We start from the raw sequence: 18,023 nt of genomic DNA, 5'->3' as shown, positions 1-18,023 counted from the left end.
ACAAAGTCTTATGTGAGACAGACTACTTTTAAAGTTTTTCCTATATAATTTATAGAAAAAAAGAAATCTCACACAAATGATTTATACTACAAAAGTTGATTTTAGTGTTATTTTAATAGCTAATGAAAATATTTTAATACCACACTGCCTCCTAGCTTTTATTAGTGTAAAATCTTATTTTTACTTGAGTTTGTGTAAATATATTTGCAAGCTTTCTAAAAAACATTTTATTTTTTGGTAGAAATTATCTATTACAGATCAATTCTTTTTGATCTTTATGTAGAACCCTTCCTGAATAGAATTCAACAAGCATGTACTATGTACCTATTACATACTAGGTTTTGCTAGGCTCTGGAGAAATCACCATGAGTAACACATGAAAACTACTCTCCAGAGAGTAAGAACACAGTTTATTTAATTCTGAAATATGGAATATTTCTTTCTAAAAGTATTTTATAGTAATTGTTTATCAGTTATTTAATATTAATTTTATTTACTCCCTACACATCAAAAGATCTAGGTGCTGTATGTGACTCAAATACTTGTAAAATACAGTCCCTTTTTTTTCATAGTCTCATAAAGAGTTAAAGACAATACTCATGATAATTAAAATAATACTTTCTTTTCAGAATTTCTATAACATTTGTGTCATATACCTTTCGTTTGACAGTTATGTAGTCATTTATGAAATCACGTTCATTGATTGGGCACTTATTTCCTTCATAACATAATTTAATCTTTATATATATTTATTATTTCCCAGCAAGGCCGCCAAATACTTGATTGCAGGAATTATTGTATCTTAAATGTATTTGTGTTTTTCTTCTTAAAGTTATCAGTGGTTTTCATTTGGTGGATAATAGTTAAGTATCCAGGCTTTAATTAGTCACTGTTATTAAGGAAAGTCTATTTTCTCTCTCAGGTATATAAGAAGTGAAAGTTATTTTAAAATTACTTTGAGTATATTTTTTTAAAAACAATTTTCTAATTGCCTGCTCAACTCATTTGATACATAATAATGACACATTGACAAACACTTTGTTATTGATTTGCTTCCAAAATTTATTACTTATTAATTTATATTATACTTCAGTCATTTATTTACAAGGAGGTAAAATTATTATTTATTTACAAGGAGGCAAAATTGTCTTCTTCATCTACATTATCTTATAATTCAAAAATATAGCCCTAAAACCAAATGCAAATAGTAGTAAAAGCAGAAATGTAAAAATATTTATTTCAGAAAGACATAGGTGGAAATGTGAAGAGTTAGGTAGAAAATCTTCAACCATTCTTTCTCTGGCAAGCTTTAGTTTATGTTTTGTAACTGATTGTGAACCTCTTTATTTTATTTTTATTGCACATAAACATAATATATTTAAAATCAACTCCTTATATTACCTCTATTCTCAACAGTGACAAAACACACATCAACAAATAAACCTACCATGAATGAAACCATTCAGCCAAACTAGTTAGCTCTTTTTTCTGATTTCGTTTAACATAATTTGTCTTGAAATTTTGAGACTATCACTGACTTTTTCCTAACCCCTACTTGCCCAAGGTTTACCAATCAGATTTGTGTTTGTCTTGATTTTTTTAATTCATCGCTTCCTTTTATCCATCTCTTACTTATTTGCCTCAAATTTGTGTAACCTAACTGCTGGAATAATGGTGGTATATTTTTAATTGAAAATTTTATTGAGGTAATTCTAGGTTTGCACACGATTGTAAGCAATAATATGGAGAACTCACACGCATTACTTAGTTTATTCCACTGGTAGCATTTTACAAAACTATAATATAATATTACAACCAGGATATTGACATTGATCCAAGCCACAGATCTTAATCACATATTCCTGTACTTCTTTGTATACTTGTGTGTGGACATGTGTGTGTGTGTATTAAGTTCTACACAATTTGGTCACTTGCGCAGGTTTATGTATCTACCACGACAGTCAAGACACCAAACAGTGCCAATACCATAAAGATCTCTTGTGTTGCCCTTTTGTAACCACACTCACTGCCTATAGGAATAGCTCTCATGCCATCACTAATCCCTGGAAACCATTAGTCTGCCCTCCATATCTAATGTTTTGACATTTCAAAAATGTTTCATAAATAGAATCATACAGTATGTGACATTATACTTTGGTATTGGCTATTTTTATTTCATATAGTTCCCTGGAAATTCATTCATCTAGATTGTTTTGTATATCAAGTTTGTTTATTTTTATTACTTAGTAGTATTCCTTGGTATGTATGTAATGTAAGTTGTTTAACCATTCATCTGTGGAAGGACATTATAATAGCAAAATTCTACTCTTGCTATTATAAATAAAGTTGTTATGAACATTTTTTTGTGTCAACATAGGTTTTCATTTCCCTGGGGAAAACTCCCAAGAGTACAATCACTGGATCATATGGTAATTGTATATTTAGTTTTGTAAGAAACTGCCCAACTGTTTTCCAGAGTGGCTGTATCATTTTACATTCCCATCGGCAATGCATGAGTGATCTGATTTCTTCATATCCTCCTAAATATTTGGTGGTGGTGTTATTTATTTATTTATTTGTTTGTCAGTTATGTTGGATAGGTGGGGAGCAATATCTCACAGCAGTTTTAATTTGAATGTCCCTGATAAATAATAATGTTCAGCATCTTTTCATGTGCTTACGTACCAGCCTTATTGTTTTAAATTTTCCCACTGATTCCTACATACACATAGTGTTTATCAAAAATTATAACTTTGATCAGGTTCTCCTGATTAAGAAAGTTTATAGATACTTGGATATTGCTGTGAGAGAAATATCCAAAATTCTCAGTCTGGCCTTCGGGCTTATAATCTGGCTCTAACATGTCTTTTCAGCTTCAGTGATTAACTGTGGAAATATGTAGCTAAGGCAATAGCGTCTAGAGAATACCCATGTAATAGGGATTTGCAACAAGGAGTAGGAAGCAAGACAAGTTACAAAATATGATTTCTCAACATATTTTACCTTTAAGTTTCCAGGGGTGGTATATATGCATAATAATTTTTTAAAAGAAACATTATTATTTACTAAAGATGAATAAGGATTAGTTATCAGCACAAAAGAAAAATTCCTTTGGTTATTTAGGTACAACTTCCTAATCATGTCCATATGCCTCTTACTATGGCAATTGTATGGTAAAATATAAACTATTTTTATCTAAATCCATGTATTTTAGAAAAGGTGATGTAAATAAATCTAACCTTAATGCAGGCTTCTCAAAGTTCAAAAATGTATGACTTAATATTTTTCAAAAAGTGATCTTATAAAATATATTCACTGATTATATTCAGCTTTTATGTTTTTAAATCATGTTTTGCATAGTGATAATATATTTAACTTCAGTAAGGTCATAGTCACATTATTTTGGACTTTAAACTATGTGTATGGGGGCAAAAAATCCTGAGTTAATCAAATTCTTTCTAGAGAACAGGAGCATGCAAACTCTAAAATTGTCAAATCTTATATACCAAAAAAACCTCCTATTTAAATTAAGGTGTTTGAAGTGAAGGAGGAAATTCCATTTTATCTTGCAAACCTAAGGCCCCTAGATGAATATTGTGCAAACAATACGCATTCATTTTTTATGATGACAAGGAAATAATCAGTGACTTAGTGTTGCTTTCAGATTTCTGTTTGGAGAGTAAATATTTTCTTCTAAAGATGGCTTTCAATTACACACTTTTAAGAAGAGATATTAGGGGGATATCTTAGCCAAGGGTGGGTGAATTGCTTAAACCATGAATTGATTACTGACTATTAAGCAGCTTTTATTTCAAATGCATATGATCACTTTAACCACAAGCTCCATTTTCTGTGTCTCCTATCAGCAGTTGCAGCATCCAGCGATCAAAGCCAGATTCCTATAATTGCTGTGTCTGTGACAGTGGGAGTCATTTTGTTGGCAGTGGTTATCGGCTTCCTCCTCAGTGGAAGGTAAGAGAGGAAGCTGTGATTCTGAACTTTTGCAGCTGATCTCTTCCTTACCTTGATCTGACCATTTGGTGGTTAAGCACATCCCAAAACAAATCAGGCAAGCAGTATGTCAGTAGATAACCTCAAATACATGATGTATTTCTTAAACCTTATCTTGTTTATGTTTGTGCCAATTTTTAAGCACAAAACTCTTTTTACATATGTCTTCTTCATAAGAGTAGTATAACATGTAACTGTTTATTCTGTTATTAATATAACATATCTCTTTTTCTGATACAGTTTCTTTTAATGTGGATTTTTTTTCTCTCTCAAAAGTATATATCGTTGTCTGCTTTAAGTTTAATTGCTATTTGGGAAGGGCTATGTCTGTGCCTAGAAATTTTTGAGGGATAGGACAGATAATTCTAGTTAGCCAGCATTCTATATTAACAGGGTGATGGATACAAAGCAGGCATTCTGGCAAACAAGCTTCTTTGGAAATAACAAAACCTTTTCAGTGACAGCTTTTATTTTCAGCTTCTAAAGGATTTCAACCTGAATACTTCAATCATGGTGTATAGTGATGTAAAGTGAATTTTATTGAATGTAATATCAATACATACATGAATATATGCATTGCCTATCTCCATTTTTTCATTTTAAACAAAAATAAAAGAGGTAGAGCCCCACAAAGAGCTTTTGTAGAAGGCATTTTCAGACATTAAACTGAGCATAATCAACATTCCTAAAAATAAAATAGAAGAAATGAAACATGAGTATGCTCTATTCCTACAACAAACATATTTTCATATTTTCATCCAGGCCATTGTTAGAAGGAATATTTAGAAATGAGACCTGTCCCTTTGAAAATTTATTTTGGTGTTAGACCATTATAGAAAACTTTAAAGTGTTCATGCAAATATTTAAACCTGACAAAATGTGAGAATTTACTGTAAGATTCCAAAAGCAAAAAAAAGCCACAAAATCAATATTTACATTGATTTTGTTACTGTTCTACTCATTTATTGTTGACTTTTCAGTACCTATTAAACTCATAAATATATAGAATTAGGCACTTTTCAATAACTGCACATTGTGTTCTGAGAAGATTGATGACTATATCCTTAATTTATACTAGTAACAGTTTATTTTCATAAAACATTACTAATTCCTTTGAACATCCTTTCTCTTTGTATCTGAAAATTCCATTTCTTCTAGTTCTTATTCATTTAAAAGTGGTTAAAATTTTCTTAAGAATATATGTAGCATTTCATTGCTTACTTTTATTGTTAGAATAGCAGCTACACATTTTCAGAATTCCTAGGGGGGAGGAAGTTTGTATTCTGTCGAGGACTATTAAACCCAACCAAGCCAAGGAGCTGGCTTTATCTAGAACCACGCTGATCTCTCCTCTGTGAAGTCGCCTGGGTAGAAGGCCCAACCTACAACCCCGCTTTCTGGAAGATAAGCAGATTTTACCATTCTTGTCATAAAAACTTTTTTTCAGATTTTGATCCAGTTAGATAATCAAGTTTTATGAACTGTAACTTCTAAGAAAACTACTGTGTGATAATGTCTTTTCTACCAGCAAAGGGTAGATAAATAGGATATACTGCAGAGCTAGTTTGTAATACCATTTCTTTACTTCTGACTGAGACGAGAATTGGCATCTTTCTTTCTAGTAAATTCAATAAGCACTACTTATATTTAGGGACATAGGAATTCTAAGAAGATACTGTATTTGTTGTGTCCACACCTAAGAAAAATGGATAAAAATAGAGAAAAGCACTGAAGTCTAGAATCCAATAAATTTGTGTATTTCAGAATTTATTAAAAGATACACATCAAATATGGGAAGCTTTTTATTGTAGGCTTAATATAATATATTCATTAACCTAAACATTCTTAATTTGAATTGATGTGAATTTACTGATGACATTTGGCTATAGATTCTTGCTTACCCATATGTGACATCTGTAGCATTAAAGAAAATGTTTGAGAGAACAGTCTATCTACTATTTGATAACTGAAGGATAGTATAGTTTTAGCTCATACACACACACTCTACACACAGAGTCACACATACACATATAGCCACACACACATAAATTACATATGTACCTGAAACTGCTGTACAAGTGTAACTAAATTTTAACATAATGTCTCATCTGTACTACAATCACATCTATGCCCAAGAGACAGCTTAATTTTCAGCTTAAGTGAATCCAAGGCTTGGTAAGAAATTTTTTGGATACATTGTCTTATAAAAGTGTATTACTTTTAAAAATAGCAACATCTTACCAATTAATGCATTGTTTATTCATATTAAAATTCTCTTACTCTAATTTAATTTAATAACATACTTAATTAAGATCCTGACACTAGGAATTTGCCGTTGAAAAGATAACAAGTTTCACCAAAAAACAATCTGAGAATTTTTTTTACAAGCAAATTTTTTGTATGAAATTTCATTACTTCATTTTGTTGAATGTACATTCTTGAATTTCAGGGAGCATTTGTCATATGATAGAAACATCTTTGGCCATTGTATTGTATTCTTCATACACACATCATTTTATATTTTGCATTACGTAAACATACATATACACAGGCAAAATAATGTTACTCCTGAAAGACTTTTCCTATTTCACTTTAGGCAAGGTACTTTGCAACGTTTGTATGGACTAAGACAATCTTACCTACCCTATAGTACCTAGATTGTCTTGAATTAAATCAGTAAAGATTTGTCAAACAAATGGAAAATTAAATGAAGAACTGTGGCCAAAACCTAACATAAATTTGGCAAACTATATTTGAGTACTAGCAAATTATTTTGAAAAGCCTCTCCTAAGAATGGTGTAAGGATGTTTAATTACCTATGTTTCTCCCTGTTCTCTGTACCAGAATATGATTGGTAAACACATGCATGCACACACACATGACCTTTAGACTACCTTCTCACTTTGAATTTCATCTTTTATGACTTTTAATCTGTTGAATATGACACGGCATACCAAATATTTGCTCCTAGGTAACATATTTTTTCATTGAAAATAATTTGACTACTCAGTCATTAAACAATTTTATTTTGATATATTGCAAAATATTAATATCACTTGTATGTAAAGTTCATTGACAATTTATATCATGGTTTGAACCCAGGAGAAAATACATCCTGAAGATCCATACTCACTGACAATTTGTATTTTTATTCAGACTAAAGAAAAAATAATTTGCATGTTATGACATACTGAATATTATGAGACTAACCTACTTTTACGAGAAAAATCAACTTTTTAAATTCTAAAATACACTCAAAGAAGGAATCGAATATAGAGACTTCTTGATTGTTTCAGGCTTAAGCTGATTATGCAGAAATCTTTGGGAATCTTCCTTATCTAGACACAATTTAAAATAATATAGACAGGCCGGGCGCGGTGGCTCATGCCTGTAATCCTAGCCCTCTGGGAGGCCGAGGCAGGTGGATCGCTCAAGGTCAGGAGTTCAAGACCAGCCTGAGCGAGACCCCGTCTCTACTAAAAATAGAAATAAATTATCTGGACAACTAAAAATATATATATAGAAAAAATTAGCCGGGCATGGTGGCGCATGCCTGTAGTCCCAGCTACTCAGGAGGCTGAGGCAGTAGGATCGCTTAAGCCCAGGAGTTTGAGGTTGCTGTGAGCTAGGCTGATGCCATGGCAATCTAGCCCGGGCAACAAAGTGAGACTCTGTCTCAAAAAAAATAAAAAATAATATAGACAAGTATCAATCCTGAAGGAAAAAAACCCTGTTTAAAAAATGACATGTTAGAATTCTTGACGATTTTTGAATGTGTGTGATTTTTCCCTTTAAAGGTGTTAATTATTCCATAGGGCATTTTCTGCAGGGTTCAAGCTCTTGTTTTATACTTCCTTATTAATCATTAAATGTTTTTTTCATAGGATTAAGAACAATTGACATGCCCTCAGCAAACTCTGAGCTACTCATCCTAGGATGGATATAAATTAAGCCTCTTGATATGCACAGCATATTGTAATTGCTCTTTAATCTTTCTCTTTTATCAGTAATGACATTGAACATTGATGACTTTTTTAATATCCTAATTTTATGAGCTTCTTTCTCTGATTTGTCATAGAATTAGATTGTTTAACTGACCAGGCTTTCACCAATGATTGTCATCTTTGCAGTTTTCCAGTTTAATATTTAAGAAAGTTTTTCACTGAGTCTTTTTCACTCTTTTTCTTTCCTTTAAAGATTATCATTGATATTAAATTGAACATTTTTTTCCTCTGTGTCCCCATTTCAAACATAATGTCTAAATTCAGAAAATTTACTATTGTACACTTCGTAATCTGGCATAAAGTTTAAAGTAACAGGAATTAGTGATATAGAAAATACAAAGAAAATCTTTTAGTTTACCGAAAAACTGTCTTTTTTGAACTTTTGTCAATATAGCCAATATAGCTTTCTCAGTACTTTAAGTACATGTTTTAATACTGCATTTCCGAGCCCTCATTTATCATTCATTCCTGAATTTAATTAAATTTCAAGAAAATTTCAAAGCTTTACTTTTTATTTGAAATTATTCCCACATGTGCATGTGGAAGCAACACACACACATATTACAGATCTGTACTCCCATGCATCTTTTCACATAGTCTTGCATATAAACACAAAAAAGGTAAAGCTTTTGGTTAGTTTTGAAATTGGAAAACAGAAAACTAGAAAATAGCTCCTGAAGAGGAAGAAGGCTATCCCTATGCTGCTTGGCCTTAGATATGGTTTAAAGGTTATTCATAAATGACATTCATGCTCTGATGTTTCTGAGATGATAAATTTAGTTTGAGGGGTGGCTTAATGCCTGTTAAAAAATTATTTTGTGGGTGAAAGATCTTCCCTTATTTGTTTTGGTCACGTTCAAATACTGTGCCTAGACATAAAACTGCTAAACTTTTAGTTCCCTCTGTCTTTCATTAAACAATTAGAACTCAATCCACTTGAACTCTCTCAATTTTCTGAGGCAAAAAAATCTTCAGAAGTCAGTTGATACTCTATTTAGAGGCTAGCTTATCAAAAGTAAGGTACCAAGATCATGTCAGAAACTTAGAAAACAAGCAGATTTATATAACACATTGCTACAGGCTTTCTGGTTACTTAAAAATGATACTAAAATTTAGCATTTTGTACTTATTTTCAAGTCTCTTAAATTATAACAGGCTGTAAGTGAAATATTCTTCACAATCATCTCTTACAAACATTTCTTGAGTATGCATTGCATGTTAACGCCAAGATACGTCCCAACCTTGTAATCTCAAAAGGCAATGTTGTTTTCCCAAATGGTTATAGTAGCCTGATGAGGAGACAAAATTTCATAAAAGAGTATTACAGCAGTTAGGGGTAAAGAGAAGAGTTTACAATAAAATTGGAATCATTCCCATGATGGTAACTTTTCTAGTTGGTCTGATTAATTAATTACTTCAAGAAATTTTTCTCTCGTTACATGCCTGGCACAATTCTTATGTTAGCAAAAGCAATGGCTTGAGGGTAAAATCCCCTGGACTTAGAAACTTTTCCTCAAGCTTATTTGGACCTAAATAAAATAATTATGCAGGAATTTTGAATGCAACTATTTAATTTAGACAAGTGCCACAGCTCTACCTGCATTTATGAAAGCATCATAGTTTTTTAAGCGAGTAATTTTTAAGGGGTATAGAATATTCTGAAATCTTCAGAGAAGACTGCCTAATGGATGTAAAATGGTAATAATGTTGATAATAATAAGTATAACATTGTCTAACATGGATTATATACTATCTACTGCTAGGAACCGTTCTAAAGGTTTTACATGTAATATCTGATAATGAGGCTATGTCTCAGTACTAGATCTATATTCAATTTATTATTTCTTGAACAGTGTAATAATGGTCCTGCCTTAAGTCTTTTGCACTGGCTCTTCTTGCTGCTTAAAACTCTCTTGCCCCAGAGAACCACATGACTTCCTCCTTATTTCTTTCAAGCTGATTCTCAATCTTGTTCTCTCAGCTGAGTCTACTAAAATGATGATTCATGATTCCATCCTCTGCACACCAGATCTGGGTTTTTCATAGCACTTATTGACATTGTATACCACACACCTATTTCTCCTGTTGGTTTTTAGTCTATCTCACCTACTAAAGTAGGATATGAAATGGTAGGGATTTTTATCTGTGCTTTCCTTTCCCTCTGAGAAAGTGTCGAGAACATAAATTATTGTTATACATCTAGCTAGTAACCCAGCTCCAACTTTAGGGCTTTTATTCTTCACTACATAACGTACTTATGACTTGTGATCATTTGACTTTTGAACTCTTGCGTGCAAAGCCTCTAATTCTCTGTTGCTAAAAAAAATGGAATTAACATTTAAAATCTTTTCAAAGTGATCAATAACATGAATAAAATATCTCTTAGAAATTAATGTCAATGGCTTCTTGACACTAAAGTAAATAAAAAATGCATTGGATTTTAGTGAATTCTCTCTCTTCCTTTCATGGGAAAATTATACTTGGTAAACTGTATGTATTATAAAATCACACATATTAAATGTCACCAGCACCTTGGCTATCCCAGATTTTGTGAAACTTGGTTAATTTCACTTTTGTGTACCCATAAAACTTTCTTTTTTTCCCCATGGAAAGTGGTTTTAATTCATCATTTATTAGTAATACATCTGTGTCCCCGACAGAAATCTGCTCATCTTGAACATGCAGATTATAATGTAGGTTCCTGGTAAATGTCCAATGACGGTGTGACTGGAGGAGTGAAGCTGAAGTTCAAGACTAGTAAAAATGTGCTTCCAACTGCCTTTCCAAAATTATCATTATGTGTTTTTGTCTTGGACATCTTTGGTTACAAATGATAGAAGCCAAATTTAAAGTGGCTCAATCTCAAAGAAAATTGTTGATCTCATAGCTGAAAAGCTCCAGACATTAAAAAAAAAAAAAAATTCCAAAGTGCAGGTACTGATAAATCCAGGAGTTAAAATGTCTATTATGCAATTTGAGACACATAATTCAAGAATGCTCTTGCATAAATATGGTATTTAAAGGCACTGGTTAAAATGAAGTTATTGGGTAAAGCCCTTGAGGGGTAGGACAGAGAAAGAAGATCCTCCACTGTGATATTGAGGGATAGGATGGAGGAAGGAGATCCAGCCAAAGAGACTAAGAAGGAGTGGCTCATGAGGTAGCAAGAGACCAGGCAATTGTTGGATGACCAAAGGGGAATGGTCATTGTATTGAATCTGGTTCTGACTTCAAGGCTCTTGCCCTTCACTCTCAAAGCTCACATGGCATAGGCTCTGACAAAAAACTTGATACGTAGCTCCACAGACTAAATCAATTAGTAGCACTAGCATCTCAACTAAGAGGATGATGGAGAAGTTATGCTGTATGTCCCAGCATAGTAGGTGCTCACACCTAAACCTGCAAATGGGGTCAGTTTCATAAAAAGCACATGAAACTGAGAATGAGGAAAGGTGATCTCACTCTGCATCCTTATTCATATCTTCCATTTGGTTGGAACAAGTTTTCTATCATCTCTCAATAGTGAAATCTTAACCACATGTCAAGACCCACACCAAACATGATTTTGAACAGGAAGCCTTCCTCAATTTTTTTTGCCAAAGAATTCTCTCATTTGAATAATATATCAAAAAGAAAAATCAGTGTTTCTCATGCAATTTAACACTTTCAACCACAAATTATAGGACAGTGTGTAAATATCTTCTCTCCTCTGTCTGCTAGTAAGTATTTAGAGGATAAAGACTTCTGTGGCTGTCCCACATAATCTAATTGAATAAATACCTCATAAATTATTGAATTAAAGATGAACTGTGCATCAATCTCCATTTGAAATGATTTGTCCATTTTTTTCCTATTAATGTCAGTAGTTTGGAAAATGAAAAATGTTGGTATCTCTAAAATGAACATAATAGAATGCCCAACCCATAAGTAATGTTTTTTTTCCCAAATAATAAAAATTTTGTGCCATCACAAAATAAACACAGTGATTTGAAGAAGTATTACACAGGAGTTAAGCAATCTTCACTAGCTTATGATTTTATTTATTTGACATCAGGACATGCTAATGCCAATGTCATGATGCATCTGGTGACATTAAGCAGTGATAGCTTTTGTAAATAATAATGTAGAAATACAAATACGTATTTGTATTTCTCTCCTAATTCTTTTTTTTTTTTTTTTTTTGAGACAGAGTCTTTCTCTGTTGCCCGGGCTAGAGTGAGTGCCGTGGCGTCAGCCTAGCTCACAGCAACCTCAAACTCCTGGGCTTAAGCGATCCTACTGCCTCAGCCTCCCGAGTAGCTGGGACTACAGGCATGCGCCACCATGCCCGGCTAATTTTTTCTATATATATATGTTTTCAGCTGTCCATATAATTTCTTTTCTATTTTTAGTAGAGACGGGGTCTCGCTCAGGCTGGTCTCGAACTCTTGACCTCGAGCAATCCACCCGCCTCGGCCTCCCAGAGTGCTAGGATTACAGGCGTGAGCCACCGCACCCAGCCTCTCTCCTAATTCTATTCAGGTTTGGGTCATTATGAATACATTGATATATTTGGCATCTATAGAATAACTAGGTTTGTATAGTTTCAGAGCTTGATTGTAAGTTTTAATAAGAAAAAGGAATTATACCAAAATATTTTAACCTAATACTATTTTATTTTAAAATAATGATAAATAGACTAATCTTTGTAATCACACATGCAATCACTGATTTTAGAAAAGAGCTCATTAAAAGTTAATCCCAGTGGCTTATGAATTAGCAATAGATGTGACTTTATAAAACTGTAATAAATCTAGACATGTGTATTGATTTAATATCTGAGAGTTGTTATCCCTTCTATTTTCTCATGATTACATGCTTTTTTCTTCAAAGGCTCTGAATCAAAATAATTAGAAAGCAGATCATAATTTATTAATAACTGACAAATGGGGATTAGGGCAAAGAAGTGCCAGGAAGAGAAGGAACATAGCAACAACTAATTGCCCACTGTGGGAAGTAAATCGTCCCAGGAACTTGAACCTGAGAGGGCTACTGGCTCAGTTGCTCAACTGTATTGAATATCCCACCTGCGATTTCTTGCAGATCAAAGATGTAAACATTGCTGAAACTCTTAGGATTTTATATTGAGGCAAACATATAAAAGGAAAAATTCTATCTGTGGTGCTGCAGACAACAGGTAAATATCATTGATTTGCAACGATGCAAATTATTTTAGTAAAGAATCCAGGGATGCTTAGATTTCATCCAGTATGAAGCAAAGGGCAAGTCAAAAGCCTAACCACAAAAGCAAAATATTCGTTTTTGTCTAAAGCTCATTTGCTCAGAGCTTCATTTCTGTAAGATATGATACCCATCTGAAATAGAGAGCAGGCTGTCCTGCCAAAAGATGCCGTGCTGTGGTGGAAGACCCTGCTAGGTTTCTGGGAATTTTACCACATTTCTCAGAGCCCACAATAACACAGGCTCTCACAGGAACTTGATACCCAACTTCACAGTGAAAATCAATAGCACTGCCCTGTGCCAAAGAGTAGAACATCTACTCAACAAAAAAATCAGTTGATTTTCTGAGCCATGTCTAGGAGTATACTCATTGCTGAGAAATGAAGCAAAGTGTCCCACATGGTTTTAAACATCAGCTAAAAGCCACGTTTGCTCAAGATCTGTGCTCTAAAAGGCCTTGCATAGACAAGGAAAGAAGTAATTTTTCCTAATAGATTAGCAACTCCGTCGCTAACAGCTACATTCTTTATTATGCCACATGAAAGGACTGACTTCAGATGCATCTGATGGCTGTGATAGTGATCGTGTTACAGAGCATATTATATCCCAATTTTCTTGCTTAGTAAAATTCCTTTAGTGTCACTCACTTCTTGCTCTCTCATTATTTTTCACACTCCTGACTTTTTAATCACACAGAAAAATGACATACATTTATGTATTAGATTTTTGGCATACATTTGCTCTCAATTGTCTATACACATTGTCCACACTGTTGGACCAGTATTACAGATAACAATTTCAGTTGATTTAGTTATTATTTTGGAACTCTTCATTGTTTTTTTGTTTGTTTGTTTAATGAGCTGGGTTTTTTTCCTCCTATTTGTAAGATTTGGGATTGAGATCTACATATCCCTGATGGTCATTGTTTGTTGAGTTCTTATTCTGGGTTTTTTTATGTGATGGTCAGTCAGATGTGGCCATAAGAGGAAACACAGAAGAGGCTGAGGAAAACCAAGTTCATTATACTCACAGGTCCTACAAACAGGAGGCGTGGCCTGGCATGCAGGGACACACGGGGAACACTAGATTTTGGTCAGGAGGCAATAGACAGGAGTGAGAGGAAAGTCTGGGACTGAGTCTTAATTGGGGCTTCTGAGGGAAAGGGAAGGCAGGACAGCAGGGAGAGCTTAGGGTTGGGTAGCTTGAATAATTCTGGCAGACTTTGGGCTTATAAGGGAGGTCTCTAGCTTCCTGGCACCTGGACCTGGGTGATTAAGGCAGGGGAATATTACCTCTTGAGGCATAAATGCCAGATAGAGGAGTTGTGTTTCTGGATTGGTTACTTTACATATCAGACACATGCTCTTGGTTAAGCCATTTGCAATCTCTAAGAACTGGCTAGCCCTTGGAGGGACAGTCTCTCTTCAGCCAGAGAAGTTTTCAAGATGTCAAAATATCATAATATACAGATGGTAAAAATACATAATCAATAGAGTTCCCTTGGACCAGGATAGATTAAAGGCAAGACACACGGTTGGGTGATTCATGCTGATTTGATGATGCTTTTTCTTAATTTGCTATAAGTAAAATTATCAGGAAATACCAAACTATAGGTCCAATCTTTCTCAGAAAACTTTTAAGATGAAAGTCCCTGAAATGACTAATTTCTATCTCATCATACTGAAGATGATCTAAAATCTAACAAAGCGTCATCAAATCAGCATGAATTTGATATTTACAAGGTCAGCGATGCAAAACAATGCTTACATATAAATTTTGATGGACGAGGATATGATAAGCCAGGATTCTACATTCATAATAGGTAGAGGCCTCTTGGTGATTTATTTTGATGTTATATCTGACTTTTTCTTACCTAGTTTTATTCCAATTGTTTCAAGTGCACATATTGTAGACTGTTGGAATCACTTCTTGTCTAGTAATTTGGAAAACTGTGTGCCAAGGTAAAGCTGGTCTTTTTGGGAATCCTAATGATTTATAATCAATCATTCCAAATCTGTGCTAGTGTGCATTGTCACTCTTTGGCTGCAATAGAAAAATAGCTACTTTAAATTTTAAGTAGATGTGTCTTCTACAGCCCAGACATATTATGTTTTGCAATATAATATGTCTAAGCCACAGGGCATCTAAATCTTTATCCAAAAAATTGAAATGAGAAGAAAGTCCTTCTGTGTATCTGAACTATCTAAATGGAGACTGTGAGGTTTAGTACATTTGTTCCCATCAGTTCCCAAAGTGAGGGTGACTAGATCCTGCTCCAATGTCTCCAAGCCTTTGAAAATCCCCCACTCTAAGAGAACGCTTAAATAACTCAACTTGGAAGCCTTTCAGGGGGTCATCTTAGTATATTACATGTCTTGAAGTGAAAATCACTATCAATTCTGCTTCCATGTCCCCACCCATTGTATTGTATCTCCTTAGACCTCAAATACTCTGAATGCATCTGGACTGCTTCAGCTATGTTCCGACATATCTGTAGAGGTTAGATTATTTTCCATTTCCTTAGATGAATGTCCTGATTTTCTGATATTACCAAGACCTGTTGCTGCCCCCTTTCCTATAAGTTTCAGGTGTTTTTACATTGACTGTTACAAAGTTGACACAGTTAAGCTGATTGCCCTAATTTCTTACTAGCTACTATTTTATTTAGGTATGCATGACTCAATTTTCTTATTAAAAATTACAGAGAACATACAAGACAAAGTGTAGACAGAAAACAAATCATACTTATACCACCAGAACCAATCACTATTAATATTTTGTCATATATATTTAAGATATTTTTATATATATAGCTGACTTCATAGTTTGTAGTTTTGTTTTCTATTTTTCTTTGACTTAATAGTATAACATGAAATTTATCTAAGTAATTGAAAATGTTTTAAAAACAATAATTTAATGTCTCTTAGGAATTCTAATGTCTAACCTTTCTCACATGTTTCACTTTTTTCATTTTTTGTGTGTGGTTGTTGCTTCGGAGGAGGACTTTTAGTTTTTGTGTGTGTCTGTGTTTTGTTTTGTTTTTAACTATTTCTGTCTTTAATGTGCTTAGCACGCATTCATATAATTAAAAGTAACAGTCAATGGGTATGAATATTTTTAAGAGTGTTGATAGATATTGAAAAATGGTCCTTCTGAATCATTGTACTAATTAGCATTCCCCTCCACAGTGCATGAAGTAGCCTGGTGGGCCACAATCGAATCTGTCTTTGCTAATTTAATAGGAGAAAAACAGTTCTGCTTTTTAAGTTGCCTTTATTTTTATTTTTGAGAATTAATAGGTTCATTAATATACATGCAAAAAGTAGTCATTAGCTATTTTAATATGTATTTTGTAAATTGCATGCACAGGCCCTTTACCCATTAATGCTAGTGGGATAGTAGTGCTTCACACAGTAGAGATATGTCATTGGAAATGTCAGGTTTTGTTCGCTTTTTAGTCATGGTTATTTTGCATGGGATATAAAATATGTTAATTTTGTGTAACCAGGGCATTTAAATTTATATTTTCAACAGAATTCTGTAAGTACCTAGCACTGGTTTTCATTGTAAACCTGCCCTTATAGGTTTCCATCTGTAGCATACACTAAATAAGCGTCTATATAGACATTCTTTTATCTATACTGGCTCTGGTCTATCAAAGCCATTCTATTAATCTGTCTGATTTGACCAGTATCACATAAGTATAAATATTATAATGCTAAAATAATTTTCAATATTTGGTCGGGTAAATTCCTGTTGAGGATTATATATAGTCACAATTACAAATATTTATATAAGTATATTTATACATACATTTATACACAATAGTGTGTTTAAAGAATTGTAACCATAATTAATCACTCTTATGTGTATAATGTGTTATTAATAAAATATTTCACATTTATCACCAGCATATTTAATTTTAAGCACTTATGATAATTATCATAATTGTGATTTTAATACTACTGACCAATGACCAATATTAACAGAAAAAATGTTTTTAGATTGAATTTTTAATACTTTGATATGAAAATATAACATTTAGCTTCTTAAATAATTCTCATGGTATTTTTAATTTTCATAACATGTTCATCACGAAGTACACACATTCCTTGTCTTTTGGTAATTCAGTATCCTTCTACAATTATCATTTTTTGTTTGGGAGTAAAATGATTACATTAAAACATTAGTCCTTCTGATTTCTCCACCTTAAAAGTTTAATGCTGATAGATGTGATTCAACTTTACAAAAATACTGAACAGCCATAAAGGAGGCAGCTTAAAAAATATCAGAGAAAATATGTATTTATCTTATTTCTTTGGCTCATTTCTTTCTTTTTTTGAGGCCACTCATATTTCTAAAGGGTATTATTTTTCATTAAAACAAATGACTCCCTAAATCACATTATTATCAGAGCATGCGTATAAATATTCTTATTTTTTTTTCAGCTGCAAAAATAGCATCACTTTTTCACAACTTTATCTGCCCCCACTTTTTTGCTACTTTTTTCAAAATAAATTAAAACTTAAAATAGCTGGGCACAAACAAATGCATCATGATAGTCATATGCTTTTCTCTAAGAAGCCTCAGAGATAAACCTGATTTAGCTGTGAGATTGACGGGGGGTTGGGCAGTTCAGTGGAAGAAGCTTACAGTAACTTCAGGCTTCTAGAAATGGAGATAATTGATGTTTGCTCAATGCAGGCATCATCCTGCAGGAGGGAGAAGCACATGACTCAGTGTGTTGTATATCAACACTATTATTATGCCTGAACAGAAATAAGATGG

General features: G+C 33.2%; 1 protein-coding gene across 3 annotated transcripts in view; it reads left to right on the top strand.

The window, feature by feature from the left end:
• The window catches only part of EPHA5 (EPH receptor A5), a 263,882-nt gene that overhangs the window by 183,382 nt on the left and 62,477 nt on the right, over positions 1 to 18,023 (top strand). For all 3 annotated transcript variants that reach the window (XM_045531916.1, XM_045531915.1, XM_045531917.1), the window contains one exon: positions 3,867 to 3,972. In XM_045531916.1, the coding sequence (XP_045387872.1) occupies positions 3,867 to 3,972 (106 nt within the window). The remainder of the gene's footprint in view (positions 1 to 3,866; positions 3,973 to 18,023) is intronic.

This window comes from Lemur catta, chromosome 19 (assembly GCF_020740605.2).
Source record: "Lemur catta isolate mLemCat1 chromosome 19, mLemCat1.pri, whole genome shotgun sequence".
NCBI classification, from domain to species: domain Eukaryota; kingdom Metazoa; phylum Chordata; class Mammalia; order Primates; family Lemuridae; genus Lemur; species Lemur catta.
The sequence above is the reverse complement of the archived record's forward strand: the minus strand, read 5'-3'. Positions and strand labels throughout refer to the sequence as shown.